This window comes from Pithys albifrons, chromosome 7, assembly GCF_047495875.1.
Source record: "Pithys albifrons albifrons isolate INPA30051 chromosome 7, PitAlb_v1, whole genome shotgun sequence".
Classification (NCBI taxonomy): domain Eukaryota; kingdom Metazoa; phylum Chordata; class Aves; order Passeriformes; family Thamnophilidae; genus Pithys; species Pithys albifrons.
This window is the reverse complement of record NC_092464.1, coordinates 10,580,008-10,592,792: the sequence shown is the minus strand read 5'-3', so window position 1 is coordinate 10,592,792 and position 12,785 is coordinate 10,580,008. Positions and strand designations below refer to the sequence as shown.

The 12,785-nt window shown below is 37.1% G+C and overlaps 1 protein-coding gene across 2 annotated transcripts in view; it reads left to right on the top strand.

The window, feature by feature from the left end:
* The window catches only part of ESYT2 (extended synaptotagmin 2), a 79,590-nt gene that overhangs the window by 26,078 nt on the left and 40,727 nt on the right, over positions 1–12,785 (top strand). For both annotated transcript variants that reach the window (XM_071561423.1, XM_071561424.1), the window contains exons 2-6: positions 4,913–4,954; positions 5,857–5,991; positions 7,774–7,850; positions 11,778–11,850; positions 12,286–12,375. In XM_071561423.1, the coding sequence (XP_071417524.1) occupies positions 4,913–4,954; positions 5,857–5,991; positions 7,774–7,850; positions 11,778–11,850; positions 12,286–12,375 (417 nt within the window). The remainder of the gene's footprint in view (positions 1–4,912; positions 4,955–5,856; positions 5,992–7,773; positions 7,851–11,777; positions 11,851–12,285; positions 12,376–12,785) is intronic.

The following is a 12,785-nucleotide window of genomic DNA, read 5'->3' as shown; positions in this document are numbered from 1 at the left end:
CAAGAATACTGAGCTACATTGTAACTATATCAAGAAACTTGGTTATATTGTGTGACCATATAATTAGTCAGAAAGTTAATGGTATGGTTTCCTTAAGATTTACATCTGGAACAGGAAATAATAAATGCAAATGGATGGAACAAGACATAACGGCTGATCCAGATAAGTATCTGTTAAATATAGCTATTGTAACACCTTATTTTTGATATAGAACACGCTGAGTTGGAAGGGACCCATTAGGACCACGGAGCCCATCCTGGCCCTACAAAGGACACCCCAACAATCACACCATGTGCCTGAGGCTGTTGGAATTCTTCCCTTTAATCCTTGAGTGTAGGGAGAATAGAAGGGAAAAAACCCAATATACAATGGTGTGGATGTTTTGTTTGGGATTTTTTATTTCTTATTTTCTTTAAATGTAATTTGATTTTATTAATTCCTTTTGTTACATTGCTGTAATACACAATTAATGAGAAAATAATTGGTTTGTAGCAAAATAAGCTTTAATTTTATGGAGTGCTCTGGTGAATAGGAGGAGTATTCTGTGTCTGACTTTGTTTCCTTAGAGAGATGCAGATGACGGTCTGGGCAGAAAACAGTCAATTTAGGAAATATGAAGAGTATGGAGAGAGTGCAAAAATAAAATAATTGTGGGTAAGGAACATTTCTGCTGTTATAGTGGTTATTGTTAGTGGTTTTCTTTTGTTGCTGTTTTGTTTTACTATCTTCTATGACAGAATAAGGAACTGCATTCCTTGAGCTCTTTCTGGTATTTTGTTGATCATTACAATAAAATAATGTGTTGTGAATTGAGTTTTTGACAGTGCAGGGTATGAGCATTTTGGAAATAGGAAGTAAATGTGGAAGTTGTTTAGGGCTGAACGAAAGCAGTTGTGTGAAAAAGCCAAAACATGTATTTTTAATGTGCAAAAAAAGCATCTTTTGAGCACTTCCAAGTGTTCTTCAAGATAACATTTAATAATAGGACATTCCTGGAACATGTAATATTATGATATTTTTGGTGTTGAACATGGTCACTGTGGTATTTCTTGCAATAGTTCTCTCTTGTTATACTTTGCTTTGAATAATAAATTACTGCACCAGGTGGTTGAAATGAGACAGTCCTGCCAAACCTGCATGAGCAATTTAATAAGAGAAGCCAAGTGGAAAATGTTTTTAGTTTCTAACTGCCTTTGCTGAAATCTTGACTTCTGTCTCTTTCTGTCATGCTCGTCAATAGGTTTTATACAAGAATTAAACATTTTGCACGTCAGTCAGTCTTGTTGCTGCTTCTGGCCATAAAGTGTCTGTGTAGTTGCCTTGATGCTCTCATGTCACTCCTGACTGATCCAGAGTACCAATTTCCACCCCTCAGGCTTTCTACTGTTGTCTATGTATAAGACAGTGTTTGATATTAAAAACTCTTAAAGCAAAACAGGATTTTGCCACTAATGTTGCAGTCTGACATAGGAGAGTAAAAATATATGGAATTATAAATTGATGAATATTTATTCTTTGTTTTCAGACAACTTGGTTTTAGAGAGCATCTAAAGGTTAAATAAGACTCAACTTTTGATTCAAAGCTGGCTGCATTGAAAGTATTTCAGAGTCTTGAAGATGGAAAGTTGTATTCTCTGCTCTCTTTTGAGTGTTAGAATAGACATCAAATAAAACTGAATTACCTTGAAAGCTGAGTGATGAGAAAGTCAAGGATGAAAAAAGGATGAGAAACGGGAATGGAAGATACAATTCACTGTATTATTTGTTGCCTATTATCACATGCAACTGCAGAAGGAAACTAGGCTTATATAATCAAGGAGTTGGCTTAGTACCAACTCACATAACAGGAGGAGAATGATAGGTGTGGCACAATAAAGTGAAAAAAATTATTAAATCTGTGAAAACAATAAGAACCATGTCCTGTTAAGCAAGATCTTAACAAAGACTGTACAGTAGATAAAATTCCAAAATAATAAATTAACATGTATGGCTAGGTATTAATATCTGTCACCTCTGGCTTGTTTGCCAACCCATCTCAAGTGTTTCTGCCCGATTCTGGACTGAGTATGAAGGGTGCTTGATAGGTGCAAGACAGAGATGCTTCCGCTTTTCCTCATTCCAGACAGATGTCCTGGATGTCAGCTGTGTGCACGGTGCAGGGAACGTGGCCTGTGCCTGAGGGAGCTTGTCCTCTGAATATGGGAAGTTGGATCACCCTGTGAAGGAAAGGGAATTTCATCTGGGCTGAGGTTATATTTAGAACAAGAAGCCGCTCTCAGTCTAGTGTGTCTCTTCTCTTGAATGTCAACTGGATACTTGTACAGAAGACTCAAAATTAATTGTGAACATGACAACTGTTATATCTTGCATTACTCACAGCAGACAGGTTTGCTTTTGCTATTTCTATGATTTTTTTTCCTTTCCCCATCTGTGTTTTTAAGTTGTTGTTTCTTTTTATTTTACTTTGTTGCTGTCCATTACAATGACTGTAGAATCATAGAATCATTTAGGTTGGAAAAGACCTCTAAGATTGAGTCCAGCCATTAATCTATCACTGCCAGATCTACCAGTGAACCATGTCCCTGAGTCCCACAGCTGCATTTTATTTTAATACCTCCAGGGATGACTCCTCCACTTTCCTGGGCAGTGAGTTCCAGCTCTTAACAACTCTTTCCCTGAAAAAAATTTTCCTAGTATCCAATTGAAACCTCCCCTGGTGAAATTGAGGCCATTTCCTCTTGTTCTATCACTTTTGACTTGGGAGGAGGGACTTCCAGTCAGCTGGGAGCTTCCCACTTAGCCAGGACTGCTGGTAAATGATGGAAAGTGGCTCAGGGAGCACTTTGTCCAGCTCCCTAAGTACTCTTGGGTGAATCCCATCCAGCCACAGAGACTTGTGTGTGTCTGAGTATGTAGCATTTCTTCTTGGATTACATAATTCTTGGTTCTCCTCAGTGAGGAACAGCTCTTCAGTTCCCACCCTGTGAACATCACTGCTCGCTCTCCGGAGCAAATCAGAATGAAATATTCATGTCGATCCAACATCATGCATAAGTGATAAGTCATTATTGAGAATTGGCCTGTTTTCTGTCTGCAGATTCAGAAGGCAAACATTTTAGAAGAAAGATCAAAATATTACTTATTAACATTGGAGTTAAGTGTTGATTCCTCTTGTTCGTTTAACTTTTTGACCACTGGAAGCAACTTGAGAACCCTGCAAGACAAAAACTGAATGTAAGCTCTGGTCAGCTCTAAAGTCATGTACATGCAGTAACTGCTTGTGATGCAAAAGCAAAAAAAATTAAGTACTTTTTGTTAAAAAAAAATCCACAAGACCCTCCAAGTACAGAGTTCTGACATCCTACTCACTCTAATTTTCTAGGAAATTAATTGTAAATAAGTAAAATAGAGTAACATTGTTCCAAAACTGTTCCATCTGTTATTAAGGATTCTATTCTTTGAGCTTACAAAGTAAAATAAATGGTACTGTTTTCTGTTACAATGAAGCAGATCATTGTATTTTTTTGCTTCACTTGTAATGTTTTGGATAGATATGTGACAGACTTGAAAAATGTAATCTGAAAAAGATGCCAAGAGCCTCTCAAAGACAACATAATATGTAATTCTTTAAGAATCTGTAAAAATATAGGGCTTACCTTTGTTATGGACTTGGGAATATTGAAAAAAACCTAGATGAGAGGAATAACTGACAATATTGATAACGCTGCAGAGGCCAATCCTCCAGCACAGCTAAAACATGGGGGCTTAGCTGAAATTAAGGACTGCTCTGAAGGTAAATTGAGTATGTGAAGAGTGTGTTACTGCTGATTGTTAATGTGGGAATTGAATAAAAGCTGAAAAAGAAGTCATTAATGGGGTTTGCTTCAAATTGGTTTTGTTGAAAATACAGATTAAAAAGTGAGTATTTCCCTGACTGTTCACATTGGGGATATGCATAATAAAAATAACTGCTGTTAAAGCCAGTGTACAATCTGTTATGCTATGAAGAGATTAAGACTTGGCAATTCAGTTAAGTAGAGACATTGCTCCACAAAAGTCACTATATGTAGGTCATGGTTTTTTAGTGTGTTCAAAGGCTCTTTGTGTTGGAGAAGTGTGATCTCCATCTCATTCTAGACGCTGTTAGTTTCTAAAGAAATGTTTTTTAGCTCCTATTGAGGTGCTTCAGTGTTTGGGGGTTTTTTTTGTATATGTGAAATCTAAAACTATGAGCTGTACTCTCCTGTGCATGGAAAACTGTTCCTCCATTATTTAATGGATGTTTTCCTGTTGTGAGGGTACTTTCTGTTCTGTATATACCATCACACTGCTGCCTCTTATGGGTTTCTGCAGTTGTCTCTAAGTCATTTTTTGCAGTTGTTTAAGTAAAAAAAATCACTAAAAATATCTTTAAAAAGGGATTTGGAACTTAAATCCATATTCCTGATCTTCAGCTTCACTGATGAAATATTTCTAGCCATGATTTATTGGTATTGCAGAAGACCTGGCATGAATGAAAGGGAGGAGAAGGGTCTGTCAGTCCTGTGTGTCATGCTAAGAGCCCCTGAAACATAACAGGTGAATTTGGGTGGCACAAGTTGTGTCAGCTGTTTGCTTTTTTATTTTTTGCTTTTTGTTTTTTAAAGTTTGTTTATGGTGTTACAGCAATATTTTATTCCAGATGTTACTATGAGATACACGTCCAAGCATATATTTATGTAGTTCTGAAATGAGTTCATATTTTAATCTTTTTAAATTCTAATACTCAAGAATGTTGTTAACTGCTTAATATGTTGCTCACTTTCTACATTGCATAGGGAGATCCCTAAGCTTTCCTGTATTCTAAATGTCTGCACACTATTAACTAAAAAGTGATTTGTATTTCCTTTTTTTCCTGTGTTTGGTTTTTTAGGTCCATTTTCCAGACACAGAGAGGGCAGAATGGCTCAACAAGGTAAGGGTTGAGACATCAGCATTGCTTCAGATGGGAAGAGGCAGAAGGGAAATCTGAGACTAAATAAAAGATGGGGCAAGAATCAGAGAACTGAGTAGTTTTAACTTCATGTGCTTTTTATACACTTGTAGTTTCTGATTGTTGATGCAGTTAGTCACAAGAAAGATTAAATCTATTTTCATGGTCTTGAAATTGTGAGTTCTGTAAATGATTTTAAGTAGCCTTACAGTAATGGCAGCTACAATTGTGTGGAATTCATAGCAGCTGTAAACCATCTTTAATTTTCTTCTTGTCTGGGATACTTTCCAGTTACTGTGAGTTCCTAACCTACAATCTAAAAATAAATGAAGTTTGCAGTTCTGATTTGTGTGTGTGATAATCTAAGATAAAAATCTATGTAGCTTGTTTTTTTTTAATTGCCTTTCATTCAAAGTGCTTAGAAGAACAGGAGTTAATTAAAAAATAGTAAGAAGAAAAAGCAATACAGAATTTTCCAATATGTCATGGTTTTACATTTATAGACCTTATGCCTATAGTTAAGAGCTGTGTTTAAGCCACATGTTACTATTCTTTTTTACATGCAGATAAACTTAACCCTCCTTGTCCTTCTCAGCATTCAGCATCAGTGCTGAATGAATATGTATTTATGGGATAAAAGAAGATTTGTAATACTATTTTCCTCCTCTTCCACTGCTTCAGATTTGTGCAAATGTATAAAATATACAAATAGAGAATTCCTGAAGGTTTCCTGCATGTGAAAAGAATCAGTTTTTACATCTGTTAATGAAATGTGTCGAAAACTCATATGTTTAAAATTTATACAAAATTTCTAACATGTGCCTTAAAGAATATTTTAAGTTATGTGTGAGGTTGTGTTCCATGTAGGTTTTTTTCCTCCTTAGACTGTAAAACAGATGTGGCCTTTTATTTGCCAATTCATCGAGAAACTCTTCCGAGAGACGATAGAACCTGCAGTGAGAGGAGCAAACAACCACCTCAGCACCTTCAGTTTTACAAAGATTGATATTGGTCATCAGGTCAGTGACTGAAGTTCTTCTAAGGGGCCCTGTTGCACAGACCATTTTCATGTAGCTTGTTCAAGTCTACACAGTAATATTTCTCAGTGACACTTAGTCATAAGCCTGATTCTGGTTTCTGTTGTAACATTAAAATAAAAATGTGTGGTTTCTTTAGCAGAGACTTTATATTTCCTAGGGTCTGTGCTTCAGAAACCTCACTGAGATTTGGGAGAGGGTTCAAAGTGTAGTGATTCTTAGTCACACGAAGAGCTCATACCATTGTGATTTGAACATTATCCATGTAATGGTTTGCATTAGGTGATCAGGGACCATTATCCTTTTCTTGTCTGATGATCCGAGTGCAGCTGCCTTTCTCACAGCAGATGAACTTGTATTCCTGTTATGTCCAGCACCCAGTGCCAGGGCTGCTGGCCTTCCAAAAGACTGCACAGACACACTTTCAAGGAGCAGGAAGGTGTTCACCTTCTGTTCTGTCCCATGGAAGAAGGGACCATAATATGCAGCTCTTACCTGCCTGCAGAAGAGGCTGTTTGTCCAGTGCAGAATAAGTTACCTCTCCTTGCTACTTACTCGTACCTACATCAACCAGAACTTCTGTTGAGCTGAAACTTAACAGCTTTTTGTGTGAAGTTGTCTTTTGTGTTCCTATTGCTTATCATAGATGGAGTTTCATGTAAGAATTTAAAAGTCAACAACCCCACACAGCCCTAAATGTTATGAAACCTGAAGTTAAGTTTCAAGTGAGATAGAGGGGAATTGTTTTTCTCTCTTTGTGACTCTATTTCACATATATTACAGTTCATTGTACTTTACTGCACCTTTTGTGTTTTGGGGTTTTTTATTATTTTTTTCAATTGTAAGTCTTTGTATGCAGTACCTCTGTCCTGCCCTAGATATTACTTGTAATACAGACTATAGCATTCCTTTTAAGTCATACCAGGGTTTAAATTAGTTCCCACACCTCTGTATTCTTCTGCAGCTGGACTGAGTTACTTTAGACATGACAAACTGTTGTTTTTACTTCATTCTGCAGCCTTGATTGAATTGCACCCTGTGAGCTGCACAGCCCCAACACAGTGGGAATCTGACAGTAGTGAGAGTTTGATTTCATTTAAATTACTAAAAAGGTGTAAATAGAAATATGACAATTTTTCCAGAAAGGAAAAACTCAAAAGTGAGGTCATAGGTCATAATCTCCTGCCTAGAGTTTGATGAATGCTTGAGCCTTGGGAATGTTTGATTGATATGTTTTTGTTTTGTATGAGGAAGGGAGAGAGGGAGAGCATGAACACGATTTAGAGAGAGCACAAAGTGGCTGACATAACTTTTTGTGGCAATGGTGGATTCTTTTCTATCCATTCTCATTAAATTCCACTTATGGAAACTACATTTTTGTGAATTAAATTTAGCTGCTCTTTCTGGTTTCACAAAAAAGAATGTTTTGAGAGTATTAGACATGCACTTGTACAGAAAAATGAGATGTTTACAGGGGGAATAGGGAAAGGTTGATATTAAATATTTTGTAAATCTTGAGATCTAGACCCAGGATAATTGCCAGAACAGTTGTGGTTAAGTGAATCCCAGCAAGGAAATTTTTACCCTTGAAATAACGATTTGAACTAAATTGATAGCTTTGCTTCACACCTTTTAGTAATGTTTATAGTAGATTCTTAACTTTGGGCATGAATGTTTCTATATTCACCTTTATTTCAAAGTTAAGAGCTTAAAATGCTACAGTTTAGTAGAAGAAGCCAACTTTTACTTGCTTCATTGTTTCAGCCTCTGCGGATAAATGGTGTAAAAGTCTACACTGAAAACGTGGACAAAAGGCAGATCATTTTGGATCTGCAAATCAGGTAAACCTCATTACCATATTACAACGATGTCCAAGCTTTATAACATGTGCTTTGTTTGATTTGGCAGGTAATGTTGGCCTGAAAGGAGAAGAATTGCTTCATTACAGAAATGTACTTAGTTCTAATTGTGTACGAATGAAGGAAGGAACTGCATGCTGGAAATAGCATTTATCTGAGGGAAGTGGCATATCAGCTCAGTGTGACTGCATCATTAAAGTCATGCTGGTTAATAAAAATTACTTTCCAAAGATGAAGCACTGTCTTTGAATTCAAATTCTTGGATTTTTTTCTAGTGTATTTTTGCCATTTAGTTTAGTCTAAAATTCAGGATATAAGATTTTTGTGTTTTTTTTATTTTTCTCAGTTACTTAGATTTATTTTATAAACACTGAAAAGTTGATCACTACAGAAGTACTTTTGGTCATAGCACTAACCAAGGTAAATCTGTGTATTATAAAGTGGTTGAATGACTGTTCTCCATTGCTTCAGGTTCTTTGCCATTTCATCATGACCCCTTTTATCTGGGTTTCTAAATAGACCTACCCTACATTTGCCCTGGAGTGACAAGAGAAGATGCTGCTGGGTCCTTCCCTGGGTTCCAGAGGGGGGGGGGTGTGTGTGTGTGTGTCTATCTGTGAGCAGAGCCCAGTCTGTAATGAATCAAATCACTTGGTTTCTGTAGGAAAAGGACAGATGTCCCAGTCAGGAATTGGTGTTGCTGGACAAAATACAGCAGGATTGACTCTTGAGAGCTTATTTCACTGGGTGGATGTGTTAGCCCTAATGGAGAAATTTCCTGCAATGTTCGCTTCACTGCACTTTTGATAGCCGTGTGAGAACAGCCTCACCTCTTCAGGAGCCCTCAGGAAAACAGTCTTGACCACTCTGGACACAGAGCAAAGTGTTTTTGAGAAGCTATTCTTGAAACATTAGGGGGGGCCAAGTCTTCCAAACCCATTTCTTGCCTTTAAAGCAGAATTATTCCCACAGGAGGACAGGGCAGGCCAGTGGGTTTCTACGAAAATTTCAGGACCTAGACCTGTCTCATTACATTAAATTGCATCCTATGTAATGGTAAACTGCTGCAGTGGGATCCAATCTAAGAGGCTGAAATATGTTCCTAGAAGTGGTTTAAGTAACAATAATAGTGCTGAGCCCATTCAGCCCAACAGCCTGTCCCTACTGCTGATGGCAGAGGCCTCCAGGAAGAAAATGGAAACAAGAGCTATGGAGTGACTATCCCAGCTTTCAGAAATCAAGGCTTAGACAAAACCACCATCAGAGGAAGTCCTGCCTCATATTCAAGCCTTCTCCTTTACACCTCATGTGAAAAGAGCCTTTTTTCAAAGGCTTTTACTAAGTTTCAGACAGAGAGCACCCAGTGTAAATTATTACTGTTTGGTGTTTGGGGTTTTTTAATATTTTATTTCATGTATCCTCTGAGGATCCATCACTGGGATTGTTTCAGTAGTAACAGGAAGAATAAGTGTCTCTGTAATACGTGTTCTTTACATGTTTAGATACAGAGTTATGTTTTTCTTCTGTGAATCTTCCATGAGCTGCAATGGCCAGATGCAGTATATTGTGCTTCTGATTTGATTCACTGCAGCTGTTGTTACATTCCTGTGAGAGTGTCCTCATTAACCTGTAATCTATCTCAGTGCTCTGTACCTTGCAGGGGTCATAAATTTTTCTGGGATATTATGATCCGAATGTACAGAATTCGATTACTAAATAAGCCTTCAAGTTGTATGTTACATTACAGTGGAATTGTGTATGGCATCAACTGTCAGTGGACCCAGCCAGGGATAAAACATTATTTAGCTTTATTAGAAGGTTAAAAGTTGTTGACTTAGTACCCTCAAATGCAGTTTGTTACTATTTTTACTTCAATTTATAATCATATTGTTATGGATTTTCAAAGGAGCAAATTGCTTCCTAGTGTTCATAACACAAATAGTTGTGATGCTACAGACTGTCAAGATTGAGGTTTCAGTTGCAGGTTTTAGTTGACCTTGCTTCTCTGTGTCATGTTGTTATGCAATTACATGTATTTATGTGAGTGTATTTATATATATCTCTACTATCTCTATATATAGGGTGATATGTTAAAAATAGAAATTACATAGTTTTAAATGGTGTATTAAAAGTTTTGTACCTATTTTTAAACTGTACAGTCACACTACATTCTTTCCAAGGAAAGCAACTGTCACCTTCCTTTGACATAGACCCCATCATGTTGTTGTCTTCCACTTCCCCAAACTGGGCCATTGAACAAAAAGGATTCTGTATAGTGTTACCTTTTGAATAGTCAAAAATAAATTCCAGTGTTTGATTTGTAGAAGAAAGTCTTGGTGTTATTACTTATTTTTGTTTAAGGGATTGATCAGATTTGTATTTGTTGAAATCCCACAAGGCAACACCACCATATACAGAGTAGAGGAGGCTACAGATGATTTGGATAATGGATATCCAAAATGCAGTGTTTTCTTCTGATAGTTCCTTTTGGCCATCAGTTGTCAGGGGCAGGGAGTGGGATTCCTGCTTTACTGTGAGAGTTGGTTATCTTGACTTGATCCTAAAATGGCCCCTGAGGACAGCAACTCTGTTTTGTTCACAATTCCCCAGACATTTTTATAATAAGGTTCCATCGTGCTCTTGAACAATGCTGAACAGAGTTCCCCTTCACAGGCTGGGCCTGAGGAACCTCCTGTACAGAAATCTGGGCTCTTCTGCTGGACCTGGAACAGGATGCCCTGTAGAAGAAGCAACTTCACCCTCCTTCCAGCAGTGTTTGGCGTTGTTTAAGCTGCCTTATCTCCATCCCCCTTGGGTCCTTCTTCCATTTGTTTAACTGGGCAATCTGTTCAAAATGCTCTTCAGATTTAATTTGTCCCTCTGTTATAACTGGTATCTCCTTAGCTAGTCCTGTCACCCAGCTGGTCTCTCCCTGACTGTATCATGGTATTCAGTCTGCTGGGTTTGGTTTTAGCTCTCATCCTATGAAGTCACTGAGCAGTTCCCTTGCTAAATCACTCTCAAGCTTTCTTCCTTCATTTCTTGTTGAGTCTCAGGATTTGTTTGTTTTCAGAACGAATGTGTCTCACAGCACCAGCTGTTCTTGCGGAAAAAATTACTCAACTCTGCTCTGCTCGACTTTCATGGAGCTTCAGGAAAAGCAGCTAAAAATCCAAGCCTGAATTGTGTGCAAATAATCTTGTAGGATGATCAAAAGAGATGAGACTTCTTGTATCATCTTCTACAAATCTGAGATACAGAGTAGCATCTGCAAAATGAGCATGCTCAAAAATGGGATGCAAGAACTGTTCAATGAAAAACTTGCATAATTTTTAATATATTATTCTCTAATTTGCTTCCTGCCTACTCTGACTTCAGAAAGGGCTCCATTGTCTTTCACTTAAAACTTGGTTAAAGGATCATTCAGCTCAGCATACCCAGCTTTTACTGAAATTCTAAATACGACTGGTTTTCCAAGGCTGTGAATATTTCAGATAACTTTCATTTTTAGCAGAGCCATTATCTCTGTCTAGTGGGTCTCTGTATTAGATGAGAGTGGATTTGGGTATCTGTAATATCAATGAGATCTGTGGAGAGTTGTCCTGAAGTGGAGTATGAATTCTGTGTCTGTTACTTCCCAAAAGTAAGGCCACTTGTGTGCTTTCTCTTCTGCACCCTCTGGACATGATAACATACCTAGGTATTAATCTGAGTGATTTTGATGACAGTGGTGACATTTTGAAGGGGGTGTTTTTACAAACTGGACTTTGTTTTATGTTCTAATGTTTCAACATATATTTTTTGTGCATAGACTGATACACAACGTATTTGGTCATGATAGTGCAAAACAGAACTAACCGTGCACTTCAGTCCATAAAAGTGAAATGTATACTTTCTTTTTTGGTTTAGTTTTGTTGGAAACTGTGAAATTGATTTGGAGATCAAGAGATACTTCTGCAGAGCTGGTGTGAAAAGTATACAGGTAAAATGAATTCTTTTTTCATTTTGGTATAACTGAATCATTTTCTGATGAATTTATTTATAAGTAATTGTGTAGTTTTGTTGCTTATTATTTTTTCACAGTTGAACAGTATTGATATTGCTGAAAGGATAAATTTCTCTAAGATGCAGAACTATTTTAAATATACAATCTTTTCTGCAGGAGAAGCTGGAGATAATTTCACATCAAGCCAATGTTCATATGATGTGTCAGCTCATAAAGAGACTATGGAGCTTAACATTTTTGTTTTATTTGTCTGAGGTTTTATGGGTTTGGATGACACACAAAACTATACATGTGTATAATTCTTCCATGAGCAAGAATTTAATGAATTAGAAGTGTGAGCATTGCCAGAAAATAAATTTTATTTGAAACTTGAAGTCAATTCCATTGTCTTTTTTTCCTCTCCTTCCACAGATCCATGGCACCATGAGGGTTATCCTGGAACCACTAATTGGAGACATGCCCTTAATTGGAGCGCTGTCCCTTTTTTTCCTTAGGAAACCTGTAAGCACTTTTTTTCTACTCTTTCTAGAGTGCTGATTACAGTAGTCAAAAAATGATGGAGCAAGAATTAAGCAGCAGAAGATAAAATCACTACCATTTGGTTAAATTTTCCCAGATAAATGGTGGACTAGAAAAAAGAAAGATGGATAATAATTACTTTGGAATTTGGAAATGTCTTTTGTCAAAGCTGTCAAACTTTTCTTACAAGTCTTTTGGATAAGGAAAAATCAATAGATACCATGTAGATTTATTGTAAAAAAGCTTTTGTTGCTGTGCCCATGACAGTCTGCATATAACGTGGTCTAAGTGAAGATTTCACAAAATCTGCAAGACTGTTTTGAAAACCATGCTGGTGTTAGCACAAACTAAATTTAGAATGGTGTTTTTGAAATTACCCACCTACTATGAAA